Genomic DNA, 14,743 nt, shown 5'->3' with positions numbered 1-14,743 from the left:
CACCGCTCACGTCACCATCCCTCCCCCCGGTTCATTCACCGCGTCACTTCTTGTCTCTTTCGCTTTTATTTGAACGGGGCTCCGAGCATGTCACCCGGGCGGTACTTCGCATCTCCACGTCCCTTGGCGGCAGAGGCATGCCGTGTGTCGACACCATGACCCGTTTGCTGGCCCTTCGTACCGTTTTGGGACTACTGGAGAACACGAAGCACCCTGCGCGTTCTCTTGCCCTCTGTTCCCTGGGACCTTCGCGCCGTGCGCTCGTTCCTCGCGCTTTGGGTAACCTCTACCCTAGCGCCGAGTCCACTCCGCCGTTCTACCAGGCGGTGGTGAGCCACAAGGAACTGCTGCACGCGTTCCCGAACCTTGTGGTGCGGGACGTAGCCCCTGCCCGTGTTGCTGAAGAACTTTGCGTTCAGCGCGTCACTCCCGAAGACCGCCGAAAGGCGACCGCCTTCCCCTGGTCTTCATTGGTCTCCCGCCGTCTGCCTAAATCTGTAGGCGATTTTGAGTGGCGTCGAGGGTGGGAAATCCTGCCCACGAAGCAACGTCTCTACCGCTGGGGCTTAGTCCCGGACCCCCGTTGCCCCAACTGCGGACAACTAGAGACTGTATCGCATATCTTCCAAGAATGTCCGGTAGCGCAAACATTTTGGCGCCTCGTTTTCGACACGTGGGTAATCGCCACTTTGCTCTCAGTGGCCGGTGCCCACGGGGTGGCCTGGCTTTGCTTCTCCTGGCCTTCGGACACTTCGTCCTCTGGAGGAATCGCTGTACCACGGTGGGCCAACAGCGGCGCACCCGTGCCATGTGGCCTCTCCTGTCCCAACTCCGTGGAGCCTTGCTCCGCCACCTAGCCTCTGAGCTTTTCTGTTTAGGCGAACGTGAGGTCCTGCGCAGGTGGTCCTGCCGCTACGTTACTTTAGTCCACGGCCGCATTTCCTTAGCATTTGCTCCCCTAGCCCAGGTGTGAGTGGAGTACGCGCCCTCGCGAGGACGGTTTTATTTTGACCGTATTTTTTCCATTGCCCGGTGTAATACCGGTGGTTTTGTGGAAAACCCCTGGCGTCGCGTCGCATTATTTTGAGACGGCCTAGTCCGCCCGTCTTTGCGCCTTGTTTTGCCCTGTCATTGTACCCTTCGTGACCTTGTGCGAAATGTTAATCAAATATTTCTTAAAAGCTGAAGGATCACCGTTTCCATAACTCCTCGAGTGCGGAGAATTGTAGACAATAAAAAGATATAAAGTGCTGATTTCAGGCTTGTATCCTTTTGAAATGCCTGACCAGATCTGGAATTTCCTTACTCAGCCAGCTCTGGGATTTCCATACCTAGCCAGGGGTATCTGGCATTATAAGGCTATATCTGGAAGATATCATATACCATATCAGGTTATATGTGGCCAATTTTTGATATGGCCATATCTCAAATCTTCAGATCTGGCCAGATATAAATTTTTTGTAAGGAAATACACCTTCAAATCGGGTTGTTTAGGTTTTCCCTGATTTTGATAAAAACCCACTAAGAGGATAATTTTCGAGTCTAATTTGTGTTTATAGAAAACAGAAACCCTAGTTTCAGCTAGGGCGTAAATGTCCCGGTTTTTATTTGTAAAAAAAATTGCCAAATGCGTTTTTTTTTTTTTTTTTTTGCTTTTTTTCATATATAGGGGCATTTTGTCATTTGTTTTCGCCCGACGCTAAAAAAATTATTATTGGTGCAAAAGTGTAATGAAAAACAGAGTTAAAAAACAGTCATAGCTGGAGCGAAATTTCTAGAAACCTGTGTTTATCGGTATTCATTGATGTTGTTTTCTTCAGATCAGTCAATTTTTAGCGGTGTTTCGCGGTTTTGACTGGCTTTGTATTTTACACCAGTTAAGGTTTAACGGTGATTTAATTTTTAATTGAGTCCTGAATTTCCCACATTAATAAATGTTTATCGCTATTCGTTCTTTTTATCCGGTTTTGCCTTTTTTTCTGATTCACGGTTGTTTTTGCGTGCTTTCCAGTTAAAACCGAAGAGTCTGCGGCCTACTTATAAATGCGACAAAAAAAAAGACTAAGAAGGGTCCTTTTTTTTTTAACGGATTGCCTTTTGGAACAAGTTTACCTCGGGCCTTCTCGCAAACATGAAGCCGGAACTTGTCACATGGCGCCTGGTTCCAACGACCCGGGTGCACTCGGCCGGTCAGAATCTCGACGCAGTGGAGGCCCTGTGCGAAACGCAGAAACTAAATCAGGAGTAGACAAGACAAACGATTATATTCTTACGTTTCTTTGTTTGTTTGTTTTTTCCCGATTCCGACAGAGGATCACAGTCCAGCACTTGTTAGTAATTCAATTAAACTACTGAAATGTGAATACCTGGTCAGCAATTTGTAGTTTTAATGCATTGGTTTAGGCCAAAAGCGATTTATACGAGAGGTAAATAATTCAGCGGGAAAAATCGCGAACGCTTTATCAAGTTTACTACAGTGGTGTTTGTTGGCGTATTTTTACCTCAGCAGCCCTCGCGGAATAAAACCTCAATCAACCAACCAAATATGTTTAAAATTGATTTTTAATTCTGGAGGCATTTTATTGAGCCAATAACAGCAAAAAGAAATGCGTAAGGGACATCGGCCTCCTTCGGCTTCCTTCCGTGGGGAAGTCTGGCGTTGGGTAGAGCTAAGACTGTCCCCGCCGTCGACAGTGCACGCATGTCTGAGTCATAGTTACTTTGGGTATTTTTGTTCATTAGTATTTATTGTATATTTGATTTTAATTCGTGTTCGCTACTTTAGGCTGACTGAGCAATTTATGCAACCAACTAGTACTGATATGGGCGCCGTTGGTACGACGGTCTAGACTGATAAACAGCATGATGTCGAGCCATCTTTTTTTCTCGCTGTGTATCTGGTTTGGTAAAATAATAAAATATCTAAATTCGGCAAAGCGCGTATTTCTCGATTCAATAATGACCCCTTGTTTGGTATAGGTAACGTGCAATGCTGTTTGGTTTGGTGCTATCTGGCGACTGAAGCGAGAAATATTGGGTATCCCTGGGAGTGGCGGCTGTATTGTTCAACTGTGAGCTATTACTCCGGTGGCGCCGCTTAGCCTAGTGTCTGAAGCAAGAAATACTGGGTATCCCAGGAAGCTGTGATCGCGTAACATGTTAGTACAGCGGAAGCTACGGCCCTCACGGGCCAATGGGGGCGTGACTGCGTATCCCCGGAGAGCGCCTCTACTCCGAACAAGTATCAAGCTTTTCGCTGCGTCATACGTTGCGCATTTCGAAGCCGTCGGCACGAAATTGGGGTTTATCATTCTCCCTTTGCCAAGTTACAGCGAGACAGGGTAGACCGTGGGCTCTCACTCTGCCGGCGCCGCCTGGCTCTTGCCGGCTGGCTATATCAAAATGTCTCTAACTATTGCGAGGTAAAAAGCGAGGGCCTCTTATTAACTTACTTCATACAATTATAAATTTAGGCAAATAACAAATGACATACCAAGCAGCAAAGCAACAGCGCATGCTCAGAAGGCGTTCCATAGCCCAGCAGACAAAGATGGCAGCGCGCAGAAGATGATTTTTACGGAGGTCTATAGACCGACTCTAAACCCGGGGACTGCCAATGTTACGGATATATGCTGCGTTTCACGGGCATGAGAGCTTGTCAGGATCACAGACATTGAAACTCACTCTAAGTCCACGTGCCTCATTACAAACAAGCCCGCCGTCTCCGGCCGCACCAGGGGCGGGCACTGCGCGTGCGCAAAAACCAGATTTGCTGGATGCAAATTGTCTACGCTTGCACTCTGTGGACAGTAGAATTGGGTACAGACCTCCATTACTGAAATGTCACGTTCTTTGTTTCAGAGATTAAAAAAAGAATAGTAATAATAAGGCCTCGCTCACTTCGATCTGTTCGTGGGAGAAAATACAGATTCATATTCACGAATCTTAAGTTTTAACGCGTCTCCCGAAAGGGAACAGGGGAATATTAACTTGTAAAAAAAGTAGTTTGCGAAAACCGATTTGTGTATTGGGCATTATTTAAACTCCAAATGATTTACCTGGAAAACAACCGACCACTTCAATAAGTAAAATGAATAAATGGGCAGCAAATGTTTCGCTAAGGTACATATTTATAAATTCTGGTCTAGTCTCTGGCGTATACTACGGTTGCTCCCATATGAGGCTTTTGTGGAATGAAGATCAAACAAATTAAAGTAACAATAATATAGTTAAAAAAATAAAACATATATATATATATATATATATATATATATATATATATATATATATATATATATATATATATATATATATATATATATATATATATATATTGTTTCACGTAAGAGTGACCAAAATTCCTAAAATTATTGTATTCAAGGTAAGAGGATAACGTTCTTGGTACCGCAATACTCGCGGTGGACTACGTCAGCGAAAACGCGATCGATGGTTACTAATTAGTCCGCTAAGGAACTTAAAATGACTAATAACTCTTTAATTGGTGAAATAAAGATATGGTTCAAATTAGAAACTTGCTGAGCGTCATCGAAAAGAAAACACATAAATCAGTCATTTTCAGAAAGACTTCGAGCGCGTGAGAAGCGTAATAGTGCGCCAAAGTTCCCACTCGTGGAGCAGGTATACAATGCTGGGGCTCTCATAAGACACGGAAAAATCGCGCGGGAGCCTTGTACCTGCTCCACGAGTGGTAACTTCAGTGCACTACGCTTCTCACGTGCTCAAAGTTTTTTTTATTTTTTTTTATTACTGATTTAGTGGTCTTCGATGACGCTCATCAAGTCTCTTATTGGAACCATAGGTCAATTTTCAATATTTAAAAGTTAATTAACCATATTAGTTAATTAGCGAACTAATTAGTAAGTATCGCGCATTTTCTGGCGTCCGCCACGACGAGTAATGCGGTCCAGAGAAAATTATCCTTTTATTACCTCCAATGGACTAATCTGAGGAATATTTGCCGCTCTTACGCGAAACACGATATATATATATATACATATATATATATGAGGGTTCAAGTCACCAGGCTCGATCTAAAATGGACCGAAAAAATCGACGCCTGCATGTAGAAATTTAAACCCTTCGTCCAAGGTGTATTTCACAGGTCGGGTTCTCGTAAAATTACAAAGCGTAGTTCACTTTTAGTATAAAATAGGGCCAAGAAACTTGCCAGGGTCTTCGGCGGGCGGTGACCCAGACGACCAAGATCAGTAGCGGGCTGTGTTTATTTATATATATATATATATATATATATATATATATACATATATAATGGGAATGAGCGAAGATTTACAAGTACAGCCGCAGTAATAATGCAAACGAAGAGGGGATAAAGTGATTATTGAGCTTATTGCATTAAAGTGAGGAAAAGGGAAAAGGAAAGAGAGCTGGTGAAAAATTGGGCAAGGAGTTCCTGGTCTCGAGCCAGTGCTCCTGGCATGCACGGTCGTTCTCTTCCGAAAAACTTGAAACCGGCGATTTCCTAAAAAGGTGGACCATAACCTTATAGAGAAATTATAAGCATTTATTTCGAAACGACAAGGTCAAATTAGAGGTTATTGACTTTTGGATCGCTGTATTTGTTTCTTTCTCCTGGCCGCCCCACCTGCATTGAATGCGGAGGCTACTCCCTAATGAACACACATACTGGTCCTGTCGCAGGCCCTCAACCTTCCTTCCTCCTTCCCTTCCGAGCCCCCTATTCCTGGGCTAGCTGAACCGCTCCCCCAAAGGATCTCCAAGCCATCCTCTGACCACTTCTCGCCACCCACATTGAAAATCAAACTCCATCCTCGGGCTCCAAGCCCACCGACTCCAGGCAGGACGAAGACAGTGCGTCCTCCTGTTGTGATGAAGATTATACACGACTCGTGCTAGAGTGATGTAATAGAGTTTATTCTCTCCCTCTCTTTCTCTCTCTCTCTCTCTCTGTCATGGACAACTTTCTGTGGCATTTTCCACGAGGAGAAGAGTGATATGCAAACCCATAGCCTTTTCTATACTCATAAAGCCTGGCAGTTCGATGAGGGAGCCATAGAGTGCCCGGTCGATGATTGGGAGCGCGAGGATCTGGTAGCACAGAGCATTTCTCGGAAAGTCTGGTATTCAGCGCACAGTTTTTGCAGCGGCGAGGACCTGAAACCTGGTGTTCATACCCGACGAGAAAAGAAGCGATAGCCCGAGACACGCGAGAAGCGCGAGCGGACATTCTGCCACTCGGGACAAGTGTGTTTCGGCGTCTCGCCGCAGCGGGGTGGCCGTTACATGCCTGTTGTCTGCCGCTCTGCCTTTTCACTTTTTGCGGCCGCGTCTCGTGGCGATCTGCCAGGCTTTGTCAGTATAGAGGAGGCTATGGCGAACCTTTAATCGGTGCCTATGCACGCGCCGTCATACATTTGACTCCATAGCAACAAAAAAAAGATGTGCATGGAAACACGGGTATATGACGCTTTGCACGCGCGCCAGATTACAGCCGCCATTACTGACCTTCTCTTGTCTTACCGAGATACCAAGCCACTGAAGCGGGCTTTGACGAGCCTCCAGAAAGGCCGATTCTGGGGAGAAGGACACAGTTCGATCTAAAATGACAATAACCAGTCCTGCTGAGGTAATGATGGAGGGAAGTGATGCGAATAAATGGAAACAAAAAATGCAAGGTCGGTTATGGTGGCGCCCATGCACAGCTGCTGCAAAGCGTCTTTATCATAGCTGCCGTGCAAACGCGTTCATGCACCCTCGCACCTGCTGTTTCCGCTTCGCACGCACTACATTCGGAAGCGTTCCTTAGAGTAGCGTGGTCGTGCTTGGTGCTTCGTTGTGAAAATCCTTTAACTCGAACCGTGAATTAAAAAATGAAAGACGCTTACAACGCCCTGTAACGCCGAATTAGAGCGCAGCTCTTGAGGAGGAGGGGAAAGGTACTGAGTGGAGGGTACACCCCTCCTCCCTCCTCCTCACCTCCTCACCTCATCCTCCCCGCTTTTCCTCCTCCCTTCCTCCCTCCTCTTCCTCCTCCTCCTTCTCCTCCTCCTCCTCCCTCTCTCTCCTCTCCTCCTTCTCATCCCTCCTCCCCTCTTCTATCTTCCCCCTCCTCCTCCCTCGCCCTCTTTCCTCTTCCCTCCCCCTCCTCCTTCATCCACCTCCCCTCCCCCTCCTTCTCCTCCTCCTCTTTCCCCTCCCCCTCCTCCCCGCGCGTTGCATTATGGGAAATGCCCCATAATGCACCGCGCGGGAACCTCCTGACGTCACGAGGGTCCCGCGCGGTGCATAATGGGCATTTCCCATAATGCAACGCGCGGGGAGGAGGGGGAGGAGAGAGAAGGAGGAGGGAGGTGGAAAAGGAGAAGGGAAGAAGGGAGGAGGAGGAGAGGAGAGGGAGGATGAGGAGGGAAGGGGCTTAAAGGATAAGAGGAAGACGTCACGAGTGACGTCACAAGGGTCCCGCGCGGTGCATTATGAAACATTTCCCATAATGCACCGCGCGGTTACGCCGACGCCGCTCAAGCTGGAAACGGGCGCTTAAAAGCTGTTCTCTAAATATATATATATAGGTATATATATATATATATTCCATTCTTGAGAAATGCAGAGAAACATGGACACGAACTTACAATCCCGAGCTTAGGCTGGCCCCAGAACCAATTCTCGTAGGCAATAGGGGAGCCGTCCAGCCACTTCGTGGGCCCCGTGATGGTCTTCATGCCGATCCAGACATTCGTGCTGGCGTCGCCCAGGTGACTCAGCAGAAACTCTGCATCAAGTTCATCAAAACAGGCATCATGTAGCGACCTTCCAGTTTCAAAGACATTCTTGGGCGCCCCCCCCCCCCCCCTCCCCCTCCTTACAAAGGTGTAAGGAAAAAACGTACTAAACAGAACGAAATTGACCCGCGGAGCGAGTGGCCTTTCTAGGGCAACTGCTTATGTCCTACTTGAGGAGCACATACAGTTACTCTAGCCTAGAGTAACCAGGTGGCTTCGTGAGTTACTGTAGGCATCGCAAGAGCAGCCGTAAATCTGTAGGCAACGAGCTCCACTACTCTATTTTGTTTCGTTGAGCACTGTACGTTGCCCTTGACCTTTGTACTTTGACCCTCGACTTTTTCCTTTAAATCTGGGCAGGAAAAGTTACCTGAAATAAATTTTACGTCATACTGGACCTGCGAGTAAAACCAGCTGAATATTTTTTTTTTTTATATATATATATAACACAGCACAGATATATGTCTTTTAACGTATACGAGGGGTGTTCAATACGGTTTGTCTCCTCAGCTATAACAATTTTACACAGTGATGGAATTGAAAGATAAATGAAAGTGTGGAATCTCCCCTTTCCCATGAGCACATCACTTTTCGATGGAGTCCCCCGAGCAGCGGCGATGCACTTACGCCACAGGTGCAGAGGCCACCTGTGGCACTTGCACCACGGGTGGTCTCTGCATGCCGTCGTGGAGGAATGAGGGCTGCCGTTGATGAGACCAACGCCAGCCGCCTTCATTCTTCAATGGCAGCATGCGGATACAAAATCACCTGTGGTGAAGGTGCATCGCCGCTGGTCGAGGGACTCCATCAAAAAGTCGTGCGCAGCTGGGAAAGAGGAGAATCCAAACTTTCATTTGATTGTAAAATATATCCATTCCATCCCTTAAAGTAAACATGTTTGACAGAAGTTTGTCTGGTCGGGATGAAGCGATAGTGTATATTTTTACTTCCTCATCGTTCCATACCTTAGTAAAGAAAGTGACCGCCCAGGAGGCAGAACTTAGTGAACATCCCTCGCACATAATTCTCACCAGCACAATCGCAATACAAACGGGACTCCAGTTCCTCGTACGTTAAAGGGATACTACAACGAAATTTCGGCGCTCATTTTTGGTCTATACGTGTTCAAAGGAGCACCATCACCATCACAAAAAAATCACAAAAAGGAATTTTAAAACGAATTAAGCGATTAGCAAAGAGCACCTGGTGGATGTCGCTAACGCCTCGCTTGTAATGCCGTTATAGGAACCTTGACAGCTAGTGACAGAGGTTGTCTCGCCTCCGGCCACGACGAGAGAAGAGGGGCAGGAGGAACTCCCCTCTTCCCGAGAATGCCTTTTGTGTGTCGCAGAAGTCGCTATTGTCCCGCTACAAGATTTCAGAAAATTAACCCGTCACTCAAAATTCGTAAAAAAGCAGCCGCTTCGGTGGCTGGAACAACTAGGCCATCCTCTCGACGACAGCCTTGCCGTAGCTTTGCTCGTCCTGAGGCGACCTACACTCTAATAAAAAAATGGAGGAAAAAAGTAGCAACGGCGCGCCTTCCTCTCTTCTACTGACGCGCCCCCAAGCGGGCACGAGAAAAGGGGAGGAACGAAACGTTTTTCTCCTTCTCCAGGCAGACGGGAGAAAGCTTTCGCCCTCCCGACTCATCTTCTTTCGGTTTCGTTTTACGAGCATGTCGCGCACGTTGTTTAATAAATAGCTGTTGAGTTGATTGAGCTTCAGCGGCAGCGAAGGCCGCCTGTAATTCCGTCTTCTAGTCTAAACGTGCAGAACATTTCGGTTGCATTGACGTTTTTATCACTAATTTTATCAAACGAGCAAACGAAGCCGCTAGAAACAGCGAAGTTCCGGAGCAGTGTCAGCAGCGCCACGTACACTGGGGGATGGCCGTCTCCGGATTGCGGGACTCGCGCGGCACGGAACTACAGTTGCTACAGTAGCAAAACTACGCGGAACTGTGTCGACGTTTCCGACGTTATGGAAACCGCAGGAACTGCGTCCAAGACAGGCAGGTTTTTCTGCCGGCTGCCTGGGTGCCTTCTGTGCTGAGTTCGGTTCTACTTCCGATGCCGAGTGCCACCGGCGTTCAACGTGGTTCTGTATTTGTGCGTGTCAGCAACATAGCTGCAACATCGTGATGGCAGTGTTGTGGGTTGTGAACAGACGACTGGAATTATCGCCGATGTGACCGTGTCTTCGCGTATCAGCGGTGTAACAAGAAGATGAGATCGTAAACTGTCGGGGGCATTGATGCCGCTGGTCGGGCAGTGATCGGAGGGGGCGGGGTGTCGCAGGTTGACATTCCGCTTTACATTAAAAAGTTTAATACCACTTTAGGGATTACGTGCAATCGATCAATGTGCGGATAGTCATGTTGGAACGCTGGTCTGAACAGTATAAGCTCCTATCGTAAAGTGGACAATGTGACTGTCGGAATTGTCTCGTCCCCGAGGGCGATTGCGCTCTGGGGCAAGGACAACAGTACGAAATCGTAACGGAAAGTACGTATATTTACAGTGTGGAATTTTAGCATTAAAAAACAATAGTAGGTAAAATTGAAAAAAAAAAAAAGTTACCCTTTATTTTGCTGTTTAAATATACTACGGTTCCTGGAGAAATTGCCCTCCAAGTGGCGCGCTAGGGTGCGCTCTAGAAGTTTTCGGGCTCGCCACGGCGTAGCTCTGTAAACTTAACACCTGCCGCAAGTCGCGGCTTTGACTGCATTCAAGTTGATCGAAAAGCGATTTCTCAGCCCGCGAAGCATCACTTCCAGCTGAGTGAATATCCGCTCTACAGAGATTAATTCAAGACGGCAATTGCAGCTTTGCGAGAACAGCACAAATAGAAAAACAAACAATACAATAGAAATATAGGCTACGACGTGCCGTGCGGGGAAACAAAACCATGGCTACGAACCACATTGGAGCGGCTTGATTTATTGGCTTTCAAATAATTACGGCATGATCGAGTGTTTGCTTTTTAATAAGAGATTTATCCCCTGAACCATTCAAAATAATCTTACAGGTATGACATTGCTCGAAAAAATCAACATGCTGGGAATATTTTTTATTGCTTATTCAGTCACCGAGAAATTCCGTCCGTTCAAAACGACCAGTATAAAAGACGGAAACGCAGAGCACGGGTGTAGTGTTCGGGTTAGTTAGTGTTCGGGTGAGGGATTCGTCGCCTGGCTTCCGAGCTATCAAGACGTATCGCGATGAGCTCCGTCGGAGCGGTAACGGCCGCTGATAGCCGTGAAATTTCTGCGGAGTTAGGCTCCCAAGGATACAGGATCGTACTGCCTCCCCTGTCGAAGGGCGTTCAAGCCCTGAATTCTATCTTTCTGCACGCCGACATTACGGCGCGGCCTTATCGCATTGAAGATTTTAAAGCCGGACTCCAGAAAGCGGGAGTACTAGGCGAAATCGTCGCATGTGGTTCATTTCAGATGAACCACGTGTGGATGGTGACTCTGAAAACACCGTTGGCCAAGAAGAAGCTGGTGGACGCCGCGTCCTTCAAGGCTAAAGGGAGACGCTGCATCGTCGTCGACCCGGAGAAGGCCGAGGTGAGGTTGAAGCTTCGTTGGATTTCTTTTCACCTTCCGGACGAAACCGTGAAGAAGGCCCCGGAGCCGTATGGCAAGGTCGAAGACGTCGCCCGAGAAACCTGGCGTGTCGGAGGCTTCGAAGGTGTGCAGTCGACCACCCGAGTCGTGAGGCTGACCCTAAGGGAAGGCGTCACGCTCGAAAACCTGCCGCACCAACTACGACTCCCAGGCTGCACGGCCTTGGTGCTGGCCCCGGGTAGAGCTCCGCTCTGCCTCAGGTGCCGTCGAACCGGCCACATTCGTAGGGAGTGCCGAGGGCCGCGCTGCGAGAGCTACAGACGTTTCGGACACCTACGCGAGGACTGCAAGAAAACCTACGCAGACGTGGCTAACGGCGGCCCTGAGGACGACGCCTCGGAGCTACTCATGGACCAGGATGAAGCTGAGGACGCGGCAGGCGGAAACTCGGAGGGCAGCCAACTTCAGAGGCGGGCCGAGACCACCGTGGTCGTCCCACCCCCCGAGACGTCCACCACGGCCGAGCTCCCCGCAGAAAACACGGACACCCCGAAACCGGTGGGCGACGACGTCGCACGCGTTTCGGCCCTCCAGGGGGACGAGCGCGGGCACGACTACACCCGCCGGGAGTCGACCCTGGCTGCCGTTGAAAGGGAGAACGACCAGAAGGACGGCGAGATGGGCGCCGTGAGCGGCTATGCATGCCAAGCGTTCCCTGGAACCGACACCAACCCAGGAGCCCGGTCAACCGCAGAGCCTGCAGGAGAGGGTGCTCCAGAGGTGGCAGACGGTGACTTCGAAGAGGGGCCGACGCCATGCCCCCCCTCAAGGACCACCGGAGGGCCACGTGCCGAAGGCTCCATAGTGAAGGAACTGTACTGCGGCTGAATAATATTGCTTAGGCGGCCTAGTACAAGTAAGAGTGTTGTATTTTTTGTATGTGTTTACCTGTTTGACTTAAGCGGCTTTTTGTATCGTAGCCTAGCCTTCTCTCTACTTTAACTCCGTGATAGTAATATGTCTCTTAGTTTCGCCACTTTAAACGTCCGTGGGTTGGCCTCGTCGAGGAAGCAGTACCAACTGCAGCGTCTGGTAGAGGACGAGCAGCCGGACTTTCTTGCGGTGCAAGAAACTAAATTGCAGACAGAAGAGAACATTGAGAGAGCGCCGAGGCCTTATCTCCGGCGATATGAAGTTGCCGCTACTCATGCTGCGGGTCGGTCGGGGGGCTGTTTTCTTTTTTTAAGAAAGTCCGTGAACTATGAAAACTTGCAAGTTGGTGTCGATGAGTGCGGGCGGTTCATTTCTTGTGATTTCACGCTGTCAGATGTCCAGTGGCGAGAGATATGTATCTACGCTCCCAATAACGCGAAGGAGAGAGAAGTCTTTTTTCAATTTCTATGTAATTATCTGGAGTGTGACAAAGTGATCGCGTGCATGGGTGATTTTAATTGTGTCTGTGACGAGCGGGATAGTACTGGAGCGGCCACGAGTGGTGACAGCAGTTCGAGACTTTTGAAAGAAATTGTAAATGTGTGTGGGCTCGAGCTAGACGTCGGTGCCTTATGCACCGTAAGAAGTGGCGTAAGGTATACGCATTTTCAAAATACGTCACACGCTCGTTTAGACCGTATTTATGTTACAGTTGACGTACTGCGCACTGTGCACGGCTACCGTGTCCAGCCCATTTTTTTTACTGACCACTGCCTCGTAAACGTAAAAATTGGCAGGAAAGAAAACAGAGCGTCTCGTTTTAACTGGCAGCTTTGGAAATTAAACCGAACACTTTTGAATGATCAACTTTTTGCAACCACTGTTGCTGAGCTGTTGCGGGGTGTGGTCGAAAAAGAGACTTGTATCAGGGAGGCCTGGGAAGGATTCAAAGAGGGAGTTAAGTTGGCCGCGGTAGAAAGGGCCAGTAACATCACCTTTCAAGCTCGAGCTCGCGAAAGGCAGTTGAAGCAAGACCTTAACGCATTGTGTCGAGTAGAGTGTGAGCGCCCTGGAACTTGTGGCGATGACATTCGGCACATCAAAATGGAGTTAGATCAAATATACAATGAAAAGTACAAAGGGGCAGTTGTGCGGGCACGCTCGGAGAAATTTCTGTTGGGAGAACAGCCGACTAAGCGAGCTCTGGCTGAGGAAAAGAAGTATGCCCAGACTCGAGAAATAAGAGAAATTGAATATAAAGGGAAAATTAGCAGCGATAAAGATGTTATAGAAGAAGCTTTTGTTGACTACTTTGGGAAACCTTTTGGGGGAAAACTGACTCCCGTAGGATTTCGTAAATTTAAAGATTTTTTATCACTCATGCCCAAGTTGGATGAGGAGATTACAACGTGGCTCGAGGGAGAAATCACGCTAGGAGAGGTTGAACGAGCAATAGATTCGCTAGCGAGACAGAAAACCCCGGGGCCTGATGGGCTTTGTGCAGAATTTTACCAAACCTTTAAAAATGCCCTTAGTCCCGTACTGTTGGCCGTATTTAATGAGTCATTCGAAAATTACTGTCTACCGCGTTCCTTTGTAGAGGCCCACACCATACTGATACCGAAGTCGGAGGACTTGTCGAAAAGGCTCAGCGTGACGGGATATAGGCCGATTACATTATGTAACATAGACTACAAGATTTTCACTAAGATTATTACGCGTAGGCTCCAGTGTGTCATTCGGGACCTCATCGGGGATCACCAGACATGTGGCATTAAAGGAAGGTCCATTCAAACTAATATTCATATAGCGAGAAGCATTTTTGAAGCTGTTGGGAGGGATAAAGTGGCAATGATACAATTAGACTTGGAGAAAGCGTTTGATAGAGTTAGGCATGATGTTCTAAAGAGTATTTTATTGCATGTTAATGTAGGAAAAGTTGTCCTAAAGGGCGTGGATATGGCGTACAAAGGTTGTACCACCAGGCTGGTGTTAAATAATAATGTTTCTAAGAAAATTGCAGTGCTTTCGTCAGTCAGACAGGGATGTCCCCTTTCGCCCTTACTATTTGTTCTGTACCTTGAACCTTTCTGTGTGAGCGTGATAGCTAGCAAGAATATCCGGGGGTTTCTTTTCAATAATGTTGAAGTTAAAGTCTCCGCATACGCTGACGATGTGGCTATTTTTTGTAAAGACGAAGAAAGCGTCATGGAAACGGTCGTCCTCACGAAAGAATATTCTAACGCCACAGGAGCGGCAGTGAACTGGGGGAAATGTTGTGGGGTGTGGCACGGGAGGTGGGCTTTAAAACCGCATTACTTTGCAGGCTTTAATAGGGAAGCGACACCATGTACATATCTTGGGGTGCCCTTGGAATATTACAAAGTTAGCACGCCGTACTGGACGGAGCTCGCAAGAGATTTAAAGACGAATGCGGACACTTGGGTCAGTCGGAACT

The 14,743-nt window shown here is 48.0% G+C and overlaps 1 protein-coding gene across 1 annotated transcript in view; it reads right to left on the bottom strand.

Annotated features, from left to right (window-relative positions):
* LOC120847345 (macrophage mannose receptor 1-like) overlaps positions 1–14,743 on the bottom strand; it is a 138,503-nt gene that overhangs the window by 91,906 nt on the left and 31,854 nt on the right. The window contains exons 4-5 of the mRNA XM_040504049.2: positions 7,637–7,768; positions 2,113–2,220 (exon numbers count right to left, since the gene is read on the bottom strand). Of these exons, the coding sequence (XP_040359983.2) occupies positions 2,113–2,220; positions 7,637–7,768 (240 nt within the window). The remainder of the gene's footprint in view (positions 1–2,112; positions 2,221–7,636; positions 7,769–14,743) is intronic.

The sequence above is a fragment of the Ixodes scapularis genome, unplaced genomic scaffold (genome assembly GCF_016920785.2).
Source record: "Ixodes scapularis isolate PalLabHiFi unplaced genomic scaffold, ASM1692078v2 PGA_scaffold0__279_contigs__length_252992795, whole genome shotgun sequence".
Classification (NCBI taxonomy): domain Eukaryota; kingdom Metazoa; phylum Arthropoda; class Arachnida; order Ixodida; family Ixodidae; genus Ixodes; species Ixodes scapularis.
The sequence above is the reverse complement of the archived record's forward strand: the minus strand, read 5'-3'. Positions and strand labels throughout refer to the sequence as shown.